Source organism: Caretta caretta, chromosome 28, assembly GCF_965140235.1.
Source record: "Caretta caretta isolate rCarCar2 chromosome 28, rCarCar1.hap1, whole genome shotgun sequence".
Taxonomy (NCBI): domain Eukaryota; kingdom Metazoa; phylum Chordata; order Testudines; family Cheloniidae; genus Caretta; species Caretta caretta.
This window is the reverse complement of record NC_134233.1, coordinates 14,230,995-14,244,474: the sequence shown is the minus strand read 5'-3', so window position 1 is coordinate 14,244,474 and position 13,480 is coordinate 14,230,995. Positions and strand designations below refer to the sequence as shown.

The following is a 13,480-nucleotide window of genomic DNA, read 5'->3' as shown; positions in this document are numbered from 1 at the left end:
CCCCCAACGTCACTTCCGTTGCTGCCCCCGCGTGAGGCGGGAGCCCGGGCTGAGCAGCCGCGGCTCCCCCCTGGGGTCTGTGCTGGGGGGGGCCCCTCATTGACCCCCCCGTGCCCGGCCGGGGGGGGCTTTCTGCAGCCGGGACCCGCCCCCCGGGCTCTGCCCGCCCCCGCCCCGGTGAGTGGGAGACCCCGCGGGGGGGGGCAGGAAAGTGACTCTCTGCGCCCGGCACGGCTGGGATTGGGGGGGGCAGAGACTGGGGCCCGGCGGGGGGGGGTCCCTGGGGGGAGGGGGGTGTCGGGCGGGGGGGGGTCGAACTGTCTCTGTGCAGCCAGGAAATTCCCGGGGGGGGGAAGTGGGGAGCGGCGGGGGAGTGAATTGGATCCCCTTCCCCCCCCCCACGGGCACAAATGCCCCCCAGTTTTCCCCCTTTCCCTCTCGGTAGCTCCCACGTGGTTGTAAACTCCCCCCCACCGCCCCATTGATCCGCTCTCTCCTCTCCCCTGATCCCCCCCCCCGTCTCTCCCTCCTCCTCACATGTCCATTGAAACTCCCCTCCCGTGGGGGGGGCGGGATTTCCTCCCCCCCCCCGTTTTATCCGCAGCGATTTGTCCCGGTGTCGGTGGGAAGTTGGAGCCCGGAGCCATCCCCCAACCTGGCTGCCCCGGCGTGGGGGTGGGAGGAGACGCCGGGTCTCTGCCGGGGCGGGGAAGGGAGGGGCCGTGTCCCCCATGGGGCTGCCCCCGATCCCGGCTTCCCAGTCCCACTTGCTGCCCCCCAACTGCAGCACCGTTGCCCCCAGCCCCCACCTGCCCCCCACCTGCCCATCCCCCACTACTGCCCCCTCCCCTCCCCCAGGGAGCCCTCCAGCTCCCCCCCCCGCCCCCTCCTGTCAGCCCCTCAGAGGGCTCCCTGCTGCCCAGGTGAACGGGGGCCGTGGGGGGGGGGGGGGGACCATCACTCTCTGTTTATGTATTGGACAGCCTGGATTTTATATGACAAACAGTCCCCCTTTTCCAGCTCGTTCTTTAATAGCCACATAAAATCCCCCCCAGTCTTGGCGTTTATCCCATGTTCTCAGTTGCGTAGTTTGTGACACGTTTTCATAGAATCATAGAATCATAGAATATCAGGGTTGGAAGGGACCTCAGGAGGTCATCTAGTCCAACCCCCTGCTCGAAGCAGGACCAATTCCCAGTTAAATCATCCCAACCAGGGCTTTGTCAAGCCTGACCTTAAAAACCTCTAAGGAAGGAGATTCCACCACCTCCCTAGGTAACGCATTCCAGTGTTTCACCACCCTCCTAGTGAAAAAGTTTTTCCTAATATCCAACCTAAACCTCCCCCACTGCAGCTTGAGACCATTACTCCTCATTCTGTCATCTGCTACCATTGAGAACAGTCTAGAGACATCCTCTTTGGAACCCCCTTTCAGGTAGTTGAAAGCAGCTATCAAATCCCCCCTCATTCTTCTCTTCTGCAGGCTAAACAATCCCAGCTCCCTCAGCCTCTCCTCATAACTCATGTGTTCCAGACCCCTAATCATTTTTGTTGCCCTTCGCTGGACTCTCTCCAATTTATCCACATCCTTCTTGAAGTGTGGGGCCCAAAACTGGACACAGTACTCCAGATGAGGCCTCACCAATGTCGAATAGAGGGGAACGATCACGTCCCTCGATCTGCTCGCTATGCCCCTACTTATACATCCCCAAATGCCATTGGCCTTCTTGGCAACAAGGGCACACTGCTGACTCATATCCAGCTTCTCGTCCACTGTCACCCCTAGGTCCTTTTCCGCAGAACTGCTGCCTAGCCATTCGGTCCCTAGTCTGTAGCTGTGCATTGGGTTCTTCCGTCCTAAGTGCAGGACCCTGCACTTATCCTTATTGAACCTCATCAGATTTCTTTTGGCCCAATCCTCCAATTTGTCTAGGTCTTTCTGTATCCTGTCCCTCCCCTCCAGCGTATCTACCACTCCTCCCAGTTTAGTATCCCGCAAATTTGCTGAGAGTGCAATCCACACCATCCTCCAGATCATTTATGAAGATATTGAACAAAACCGGCCCCAGGACCGACCCTTGGGGTACTCCACTTGATACCACTTGATTTCTCTGTACGTCTCAAAGATTCCTAAAAAATACCCTCAACGTTTGCCCCACTTTTACTCTAGTTGTCTACTTCTAATTGAATATGCCCCTGAGAGCTTTCCCTGTCTCTGTAATTATAAATTACGACGAAAATCTCAGATTTACACCTTTCCTCAGATTCCTGAATATGGATCTAAAACGTTTGCCAATGTTGCCCATTTCCGCTCTATTCATTGACCAAATAGTGGTGGGAAATACACTCAGCTTTTACCTCATATCAACAACTGATATAAAATCCCTCTCATTTTCCACTTTCCTCTCTATACATATTTAATACACGTCAAAGCCAGAGGCCTCTCCGTGTTTGGGGGATCAGTGGTTCCTACCTGGTAACAAGAGAGTTAGCTGGAGAAAAGAAAGGGTTCAGCTGGCACGGGATGAGGAGGTCCCTCTGAGTGCAGCGTGGGTCCAGAAGTATCCCAAACCCCATGACAAAGGGGTGGCTTCCCGCAGTGCAAAGATGTAGCCACCTCTGGTGGATCCACGATGGCTGCTATTTGCTAGTGACAGGGCATGGAAATTTTTTACCTACTTTGCCCCTCCTGCCTTCCCTTCACTTGTTAAAGAAGTGTTCCCCCGGGCTCCCTCTGCCTGTGTGAGTGGCCAGCAGGGGGTGGTGATAACTTTCTGTCCACTTACCAGACACTGTGAGGGAAGATTGTTTGGGGAGATTGAACTAGAGCTGAAGGGGCATTGGGGTAGGGGGAGGCTTCTGAGTGACTGGGCAGGGGGCAGCCTAGTTAGTTTGATGGGTTCTGGGGGGTTTGGGGTTTCGGGGGGTGGTTGTGATGTGCCCAGCCCTAAGGCTATGGGTCCTGGAGGTGGGTATCGCTGGGGGCCTGTTGGCGGCAGACCGGTGGGGGTCTCTTGGGGAGGTGGGGCAGGGGGTTAGACGCTGCCTGGTGCTGTGCCAGGGGCTCTGTCATGCCCAATGCACAGAACTGGGTCGGAGGGGAGTCCCTGGCACTAGGTCAGGGAATGCCAGGCAAGCAGACTGAGGGGTCCCACTGTAAAGCATCAGGGGGTCCCAGGTAAACGGTATGGAAGATCCTGCTCGAGGACAAGTGGGGGTACTAGGCAGGCAGTGGGGGACTGAATTCCCAGTGGGGGTTCCCCTGGGAGGGGTGGTCCCTGGCTGGTAGGGGTTCTCGCTGGGGGGAACCCTTTGGGATTCCCAGCCTGGCAGTGATGGTCTGGTGGGGGTTCCATGGCCGGTGGAGCTCTGAGGGGTATCTGGGGTCCCTGGCAAGGGGTATCTGGGGTCCCTGGCTAGGGACTCTGGGGGATAGTCCTGACTTCGGTCTTTCTGCCTGATCAGCTTCTGCCAGAATCCGGGTGGGCAGGGAGAGGGGATGGGAAAAGGAGATAGAAGACAGAGAGACTGAAAGGGGCTGTAGGAGAGAAGAGTTTCGAGAGAGACTTCCAGCTCTCTAATCTGCCCAGACAGCTGCATTACTGCACCGTGGGTAGAATCACTTTCCTGTGGACAAGAAGAGGATCAGTCAGAGGAAAACCCAGTTCCTGACCCCATAGCCCTCCTGCTGGGGTGTGGCTGCCATGGGGTCAGTATCAGAGGGAATCCTTGGAAGTGACTCCTTTGGTTCTGCTTTTTTCTAGCATTGTGTTCAGAGACTTTGTTACGGGATGGGGGGAGAGAGAAGGGAGGTTAAAAATGTGTCTGTGGGCTTAGCCTGGCAGGAGGGGGCATGTCTACACTGTAACAAAGAGAGCAATCATTTTCTCATCATGGCAGAATCTTAGGGTGTCTCTCTGCAGGGAAAGAGCCTGGGGGAATCGTGATGTGGAGGTTTCAGAAGAGCCTTTAGTTAATTTCACAACTGTCCTTCTCACCCGGCCAGGCTGCAGAATGACGTCCATGTTTCGCTCCAGTTCATCCCGTCCTCCCACGGGACAGGGGAGAGAAATGGCTGCAGAGGAGCCAGTTCAGGTAGGGATTATTGGCGGGGTGGCTGGTGGGTTCCTGCAGGAGGGAGAGGGACAGGAAATACACCGGAGAGGGGAAGGTTTGCACCGTCTGGTTTGGAGGTTGGAGCGGGGCAGGAAATGCACAGGGAGGAGGACAGGGGGTAGCAAACCTGCTGGGGGCTGTTTAATAAGTGGCCTAGATTCTAGGAACAGACCCATGAGGTTCAGAGGTGGAAATGCCCTAATTTGTTGAACAGAAAATAACCCACCTACATGGAGGTGGGAAAACCAACTAGACTCCCAGTGCTGGAGCCTGACCCAACTAACCAGCTGCTGCTGTGAGATATGAAGGGGGCACCCACCAGTCAGGCTAGGGGAGATTCCGCTCCCTTTATATCCAGCTCCTCACAAGGAGGAGGGTGTAGGGAGCTCTTACTGGACCCTGCTAGGGGCTTCATCTCCTATAGTGTGTAGCTAGTAGGTGTGTGATGGATCTCCTGGAGAAGCCAAGGGGCGCTCTCTTCGTCCCTTCAACCTGGATGCTCTGACCAGGGTGGGGGTGGGACTCTGTTGACTGTGATCCACCCAGAGCTCCCATTTGATTGGCTCCTCTCCCCCACGAATAGTGGGGCTGTGAGTGGGGCAGCAGGCACTGAGTGTGGGAATCTTGTTCTTTCAGGGGCCGGTGACCTTCGAGGAGGTAGCTGTGTATTTCACCAGGGAAGAGTGGGCTCTGCTGCACCCCACTCAGAGAGCCCTCTACAGATATGTCATGCAGGAGAACTATGAGAATATGACCTTGCTGGGTAAGGATTCCTGTCCCCACAGTTCTTGGAAGGAGAAATGAAGAGATAAGGTTCACGCCACCCCCACAATGCCATCTCTGCTCTGCCCTGTTTCAGCAGCACCCCAATATGCCAGTGACACACACACGACCAGCGACCCTCCTCTGCTGTAGAACACTTTGGGAACAGAGCACAGGAGCAGAATCGCACAGTGTCTTATATCTCCTGTTTGCACAAGTAAAACGGGGGAGTTAGGTCCAGCATAACGAACAGAAGCTTCCTACTCGTGGCCTTCTCTCAAACCCTGAGCCTTCTCCACCCAGACCAGAATGTGCTTGGGGTGTAAGAAGCAGGCTGCTGGAGTCAGAGCTGCTGGTCCAGGGTTACTGATCACACAGGCACTCAGGGCGTCCTTGAATGCTGGCTGGGGAATCCAGAGAAGGGAGATCCAGCAGCAGAACATTGAAACTCAGCCAAGATTACAGATGATACAACTCCTCACTGCTCTGGATAGCCCCTCAGCATCTGAAAATGGCCTAGGTTGGTAGTGACATGACTTGAGACCTGGAGAGTCTTCCTCCCCCATCCCCACGTGCAATAGTCACAATCTCTTTTCTCTGCAGACTCCTTGGATTTTTGCGTCCCTCATTCCCAAAGTCACATGACCCCGATTCTTATTTTTCACACGCTGATTTTCCAGGCTAATTGGAGTCTGTTGCTCCTGAATGATAGTTTCTAATTTCCCAGTGTTCTTCACACTCAGTAGATTCCCTAGCATATAAATCCGGCCAGACTGGGTCAGTCCAAAGGTCCAGCTAGCCCAGTATCCTGTCTTCCGAGAGTGACCAATGCCAGGCGCCCCAGAGGGAATGAACAGAACAAAGAATCATCAAGTGATTCATCTCCTGTCGCCCATTCCCAGCTTATGGCAAAGAGAGGTTAGGGACGCCATTCCTGGCCAATAGCCATTGGTGGACCTATCCTCCATGAGTTTATCATGTTCTTTTTTTGAACCCTGTTATGGTCTTGGACATTACAACATCCTCTGGCAAGGAGTTCCACAGGTTGACTGTGTGTTGTTTGAAGAAATACTTCCTTTTGTTTGTTTTAAATCTGCTGCCTATTAATTTCATTTGGTGATTCCTAGTCCTTGTGTTATGAGGAGTAAACAACACTCCCTTATTTACTTTCTCCACACCAGTCATGATTTTATAGACCTCTCTCATATCCCCCCTTCGTCTCTTTTCCAAGCTGAAAAGTCCCTGTCTTTTTAATCTCTCCTCATACAGAAGCTGTTCCAGACCCTAATCATTTTTTGACCTTTTCTGATCCTCTTCCAATTCCAATGTATCTTTTTTGAAATGGGGCAACCAGATCTGCATACAATATTCGAGATGTGGGCGTACCATGGATTAATATAGAGGCAATATTGTATTTTCTGTCTTATCTATCCCTTTCTGTTTACTTTTTGACTGCCGTGGCACACTGCATGGATATTTTCAGAGAACTATCCACAGTAACTCCAAGATCCTCTCTTGAGTGGAAACAGCTCATTCAGACCCCATCATTTTATATGTATAGTTGGGATTATGTTTTCCAATGGGCTGCACTAGGTGCTATCCTGACATCTAGCACTGCTGAGATCCTGCATTCAGTGATATCTCTGCCCTTCCTGTTCCCTTTCTCCACTGAACCCCACAAGCCCATGCTTACTGTTCCCAGCTTCTCATTGTCTCTGGACCTCTCTGTCAGCAAGAAGTATGGAGACTAGCACTTTGTCTGGAGTTTTCGATTTCTGGGACATGGATTTACTTTCTCTGTGTTTTAGGAGACTCTTTGAAATTGAGTGTCTGTGACATTAACCACAGCACAATCCAGACTGTTTAACAGCTGTGTCCCCTCAGTTCCCCAAGCTGGGTTGCCTTTTACTCTGCTTTACTGTGAGAACAGCCACTCCTGGGCAGTTACACATTCTCCAGCATGTAACTCGCTCCCAGCTACACAGTATTGAGCGCTGCTAGTCAGCCACTCACAAATTACAGTGCACCACAGGAGAACCCCAGAAAATTCTCTGGTCCCAGACTTTCCCCCAGAAATGTGCATTTTGCACTGTCCAGCACACTACTGAACAACACAAGCTCATATGAAGTCTGTCATTTCATCAGTGGAAAATGACACGTGCCAGCCTTCTTATCCCAAATGGATTTTCCAACACACTTTAATGCAAACACTCTGGTTTGATAAAACAAAAACCCAAGATTGTTAACTACTGGCAAAAAAACATATTAATTGACTACGTGTAATGAGGTATAAAAGTCAGAATTGTTTACAAAAGAAATGCAAGATAAAACACAAACTAATGTCTAAGTTAACAAGCTAAAATGGATACAAAGCAAATGTTTCTCTTGCCATATGCTGAGACAGGCTGGCTTTCCTTTCAGCCAGGGCTCCCTCTAACCAACCCCTGCTGCCAAGTTCAGTTCTTCGGGAGTTCTCATGGGAAGAGAGAGAGTCTCAAGCATTTTCCTCCCCTCTTTTTATAATTCAGTCCTTTGTACTAGAAGCAACTTCAGTTCTCAGCTGAGTCATAATGACAGGCTATCTGTTGTAGATATGAGCTTCAAGTGGTCCCTGTGATGGAATGTAAATATCTTCTTCACACCTTCTCCCTGCCGGAGAATGGCGATTTGACCAGCTGTTTGCCTTGCTGTCTCTGAGGAACTGGTCTGTGGATGTTCCCCAGAATTGTAACTTTTTCAGTAATATCATGCAGTAAAATCTTAGAACTTTACATACGGTGTTGTTACACATATTTTAATAGGACAATATTCAATAGATTATATGATTTCAAATGATACCTCACAAGCCATAATATGTAAAAAACTGATCATAATTTTGTAGAAGAGTGAACATAGGGGTACAGACTGACACAGTGTGTGTCTGTGTGTGTTCCCAGCAGATATGTGGGTATTTCAATCCCTCATAAGCAGAGTGTTGGGCATCTTCAAGGACCTGGGTAGCTGGTCCTGGGAATTCACTGGTTTACTAAGTGTGACACTGTATGGAATTGTGAGACACTTTATATTATTATTTTATTATTAATACCAATTTTGATAAAATTGCAATGAATCATGCTAGATATGCCATGTAAGGAACCAGTGAAAATATTATGGTTTTCCAAGTATGATCATTTTGTTTCTGTTTCTATAATCTTTGTATGGTGAGTTATAGATTTGTGGGAAAATCTGTGTTTCCAGACTTGTGCAGTGTTTCTGTGTGCCACACTAAGATATATTGGCATCAGCACTGCATCGTATGTTTGATAGCCCATCCAGGGTCATCAGCTGTACAATGAGCCCATGAAAAGAACCAAGGGGATACACCTATTGAGTCAGCAAGACATGCAGGGGTATGCCTGTATACTGAGAACTCCAGGGCTTTTCCATGCCATGTGCTGTGAAGCTTTTGTTTGGGACACAGGAAGTACAAGCCACAAGGCAAAGGGAATAGAAAGGGCAGCTGCATCATCTCCATTTTCTCTTCAATCCCTCTTCCTACCTCTGGAGCAACTTCTCTACAAACTGAAGCCTTGAACAAAGGACTGAATGACCCATCCAAGCTGTGGATGTGTTCCAGACGAGAATCGATATACAGGTTCCGAAATCTGTATTTGACTGCATTCCCATGTAACGTCTGTCTGTCTTTGTTAGATGCTAAAGGATAGGTTGGCAGTGTGGTATTTTGTGTAAGATCCAAAGCTATAGTGACCTGGTAAAGTAGCTGACCCTTTCATATCAGAAGAACATTTTGTTTGTGAGCAGCGTTTTTAAATAACCTCTCACTGTACTGGACCTAGGTGGCAATTGGGAGTCAGAACTGGAATGCAATAAAGGGGGCTGTGTGATTTCTTTTTTCAGCTTCTCGATAACCAGTGTGGGTGATCAGTAGGACAGTTTGTGACTGGTCCGTGATTTTAACTTCAGTGTTAACCACCAGTTTTGGGAGCATCTGCTCTCCCTTTTTCAGCCTGCCCTTACCTTGGCATTTTCAGTGAGGACTGCCCCAGGCACACCAGCTCACACTAAGCACTGAAGTTAAATTAATAGAATGTCTCTGACCAAGTCTTATCAAATCAACTGAACTCCTTTTTTTCTTTCATCTGAGCAGGGTTTCCAGTTCCCCAGCTTGCTGTGGAACAAGGGGAAGAGCCATGGGTCCCAGACCTCAAGCGTTCAGAGGAAAGAGAGAGCCTGAGAGCTCCTTGCACAGGTGAGTAAACATTAAACCAACTCAGAATCTGTAAGTGCCTGAAGGAAACATTTGGGATGCCCTACAAAGCCCTTGGGAGCTCTCTTGGTTCATTATTGTCCCTAGCAGAGGTCATATCCTCAGGATACATACAGCTCATGGCTTCCTATAGATCCTAGCAGACACGGGGCAGTAGCTTCCTCCCTTCCCTCTGAATTTGGATGGGATGTGAAGGTTGAATTGATCCCCCTCCTCTCTCCTATTTGGGGGAAGAGTTTGGGGGAGTTCAGTTCCTGTTTTTATTTGACCTCTCTATTAGACCAAACCAAAACAAGTGGTCATCCCCTTTCCATCTCTGTTTGTGGTTTCTGTCTCTATCACAGCAGGTGATGCGATGGTATGTGAGAAAGAAGAGCAGAATTCTCAGCAGGAAAATGTTGAGCAAGTGGATAAACACAGAGAATTATCACAAAGATGGAAAAGCAATGTGTCCAGGAGTCATGAGCGGGGAAAATCCTGTGAGATTCAGCACAGACCAGAAAGTGAGCAGGGAAACCAGCCAGGGGAGAAAGTGGGTAAATTTATTTCCTGTCGGGGAACTCAGAAGGGCCTGAAGGAAACCACAACACAGCAGGAAATCCTCAGGAGAAAGAGAAGAAATACATGCACTGAGTGTGGAAAAAACTTCACTCACAACTCAGACCTTTCTGTTCATCAGAGAACCCACACAGGAGAGAGGCCCTATGAATGCAGGGAGTGTGGGAAAAGCTTCACGAGCAGCTCAGCCCGTTCTAAACATCGGAGAATCCACACGGGGGAGAGGCCCTACGGATGCAGTGAGTGTGGGAAAAGCTTCACTCAGAGCTCAGCCCTTTCTGTTCATCAGAGAATCCACACCGGGGAGAGGCCCTACGAATGCCGTGAGTGTGGGAAAACCTTCACTAGCAGCTCAGACCTTTATAGGCATCAGAGAATCCACACAGGGGAGAGGCCCTATGGGTGCCGTGAGTGTGGGGAAAATTTCACTCACAGATCAGCCCTTTCTCAACATCAGAGAATCCACGCCGGGGAGAGGCCCTACGAATGCCGCGAGTGTGGGAAAAATTTAAATAGCCTCTCGCACCTTATTAGTCATCAGAGAATCCACAAAGGGGAGAGGCCCTATGAATGCAGCGAGTGTGGGAAAATCTTCATTCACAGATCAGCCCTTTCTGAACATCAGAGAATCCACACCGGGGAGAGGCCCTACGGATGCCCCGAGTGTGGGAAACGCTTCAGTCGCAGCTCACACCTTGTTAGTCATCAGAGAATCCACACGGGCGAGAGGCCCTATGAATGCCGGGAGTGTGGAAAAAATTTCACTCACAGATCAGCCCTTTCTGATCATCAGAGAATCCACACAGGGGAGAGGCCCTACGAATGCACTGAGTGTGGGAAAAGCTTTACTCAAAGATCAGGCCTTTTTCACCATCAGAGAATTCACACAGGAGAGAGGCCTTATGAATGCCGTGAGTGTGGGAAATGCTTCACTCAAAGATCAGGCCTTTCTCAACATCAGAGAATCCACACAGGGGAGAGGCCCTATGAATGCCGTGAGTGTGGGAATACCTTCTCTTGGCACTCAGCCCATGTTAGCCATCAGAGAATCTGCAAGGGAGATCAACACCATAAAAACCTCTAGGGCTATCAATACGTTTTTTTTCTTTAATACTTTTCCTGATTCCCACATAGTAACTTTTAAAGCTGTTTGAACCGTTTGCAGCAGCGTTATCCCTCAGCTTGTCCAGAGAAGTGGCCCATTTGTAACCCAGGCCCTACAGAAGATCTCTTCTAGCTAAGCCTATGGTATGGGGAATGCTCCCCTTCATGATGCAGATATTGAGGAAATAGAAGTGGGATTTTTGTTGAATGTATCCTTAGTAGGTGCTAAAACTGTGTATAAAATGAAATCAGTGTTTGGAAATCTAATAGCTGCAGAAAAATAGCTATTTTTGAATAGAAACTACTGCTCTGGTAACTAACGGAGATTCTGATTCAGGCCTGTATCAGTCCCTTGCCTGGAACGGTGCCACCAAATTAAAGAAAAGCTGGGTATGGTTTGAGAAGCCATTCCTCAAGAACACTGATGTTGAATGGTTTTGTAAAGGATTCTACTTCAGAGATGTGCAAATTTTACCCTAACCAAGGCCAAGGATTTGGAAAGAACTGGGGGTGAAAGAGTACCCACTCAATTCTTGGTTTCCACCCCAGTAAAGGAAGCGATGGTGACCAATGACCCAAGGAAAATTGTTTGTGCAACTCCACTTCCTAGTTCAGTGTCACTGATTACAGTTCCAAAGCATGCCAGGGTTAGATTGAGAGCAGTCGTCTTTCACCGTTTGGATCCAAAGAGAGAGTGCTTCATAGGACATTCCTTCCCCTTGGATCCCAAACTGGGTGCCTGATTGGGTAACAAGGACTTTCAGGCTGTAGAAATGATGCTCACCAATGAGGCAACGAATGTGTCAGGCTCCAGTTTCAGACTTCAGGATGCACACGATGGCTGCACAATAAAGCTGATGTTGGCGCAGTCTCACCAATGCAGCTGCACTACGAGTATAGCAGCAAAGAGTCCTGTGGCACATCATAGACTAAGAGACGTATTGGAGCATATTCTTTAATGGGTTAATACCCACTTCATCAGATGCACGTAGTGGAAATATCCAGAGGCAGGTATAAATTTGCAAGCAAGAATCAGGCTCGGGAGTCAATCACTGAACTAACCTCGTTATCCCTAGCCTGATTCTTGCTTGCAAATTTATACCTGCCTCTGGAAATTTCCACTACATGCATCTGATGAAGTGGGTATTCACCCACGAAAGCTTATGCTCCAAGACGTCTGTTAGTCTATAAGGTGCCACAGGACTCTTTGCCACTTTTACAGATTCAGACTAACATGGCTACCTCTCCGATATTGACACTGCTATTACAGATGCTCTGAGCCAATGGGAGAGATCTCTCCCATCAGACTTTATTAGTCCAGCCTCCGCAAGCAGCGGTGGCTATGTTGGAAGGAGAAGCTCTCCCCACTTCCCTAAGTGGGGGTTAGGGTGTGGATTTTTCACACCCCTGAGCAATATAGTTATACGGATAAATGTCTTTAGTGTAGACTATACAGTTTTCTCTTCTGTTCTATGAATTTACATCACTTCTCCTCTACCTTCTTCTACTTTGAAAGATTAAAAAGTGTGAAAAGAGGTATTTTTCCTCGTGATGCAAACATTCCCACATAGGAGACCCCTTCCACCAACACACGTGGCAGAAGATCCTGAGATATATGAACTCACGGAAGTGGTTGGGACAAACCAGAACTTGAGCCAAGGTTCAGTTGTTGGCAATGGGGATAAAAGAAAACTAACATATATGACAAGAATTTGTGATCTTTGAATATGTTGTTGTTACCAATGAAAATGAAATGATAGGTGAAGTTATTGATGAAAGAGTAAGAGACTAATTGTGTGATAATCTGAATTATTTTGGAAAATTGAAAGTTGACTTGTTTTTAGTTTTGTTAGTTTTTACAGGAAATTATGGCAAATCTTGAAAAGTTAATTTGATTTAATTTAGCCGCTGTAGCGTAAGGAGTTCTGGTAGAAAACCTCACTCCAAAGCTTAGGGTTGGGAGAATATGTGTGAGAAAAAGTGTATGAGAGACTATTGGCCCAATATAGATTTTAATTTTCTGTATTTCAAATGACACTTATTTTGCTTAATTTCAAAATCAATTTCTATTAAAAGGAAAACTACTCATGGAGACAAGTTGTATAACTTTTTACCCACTTAGACTATAAGGGTCACTGACTTCCCCACTTCTCTAATTTGCAAACAAAAGGCATGACATCTGTCGTAGGATGTGTCCAGCAGGTAGGAAAGCTGCAATTGTCAACCATCACTATAAAGGAAAAGGCTAAAGTCCATAAAGCTTTTCAGTGTAGACCAGCCTTTAGATGGCTATGTTGACATAGTATAGACAATGTTAGGTTGTCAGAAGACTACTTCCAATGTTTGAATTGTAGACATAGCCTTAGACAGATTGATCCCCTATGGGAAGCAAGTCATGACATCAATTCCAATTTTGATCCATCTCCATGTATGTGAGAAAAGCTACTCATATGGAGGGTTTCAGAGGAACAGCCGTGTTAGTCTGTATTCGCAAAAAGAAAAGGAGTACTTGTGGCACCTTAGAGACTAACTAATATTGGTTAGTCTCTAAGGTGCCACAAGTACTCCTTTTCTTTTTGCGAATACAGACTAACACGGCTGTTCCTCTGAAACCTGTCATTATGCAAGGCACTGCATTTAGCCGTATGGAGTGGAAATCTATCAACTGCATGA

General features: G+C 48.4%; 1 protein-coding gene across 6 annotated transcripts; it reads left to right on the top strand.

The window, feature by feature from the left end:
• The first annotated feature begins 7 nt into the window (after nt 1-7).
• LOC125628636 (uncharacterized) lies at nt 8-11,794 on the top strand. Of its 6 annotated transcripts, none has more exons than XM_075123985.1 (5): nt 8-177; nt 4,007-4,095; nt 4,753-4,879; nt 9,026-9,127; nt 9,493-11,793. In XM_075123985.1, exons 2-5 carry the CDS (start codon nt 4,015-4,017, stop codon nt 10,785-10,787), a joined length of 1,605 nt encoding a protein of 534 aa, XP_074980086.1. In that variant the 5' UTR covers nt 8-177; nt 4,007-4,014; the 3' UTR covers nt 10,788-11,793. The 6 variants fall into 6 exon arrangements, with proteins under 6 accessions (XP_074980086.1, XP_048689808.2, XP_074980087.1 ...); XM_048833851.2 differs by having other exon boundaries at nt 9-177; nt 9,490-11,793; XM_075123986.1 differs by lacking the exons at nt 8-177; nt 4,007-4,095 and adding an exon at nt 8,185-8,512 and having other exon boundaries at nt 4,762-4,879.
• Nucleotides 11,795-13,480: the final 1,686 nt, after the last annotated feature.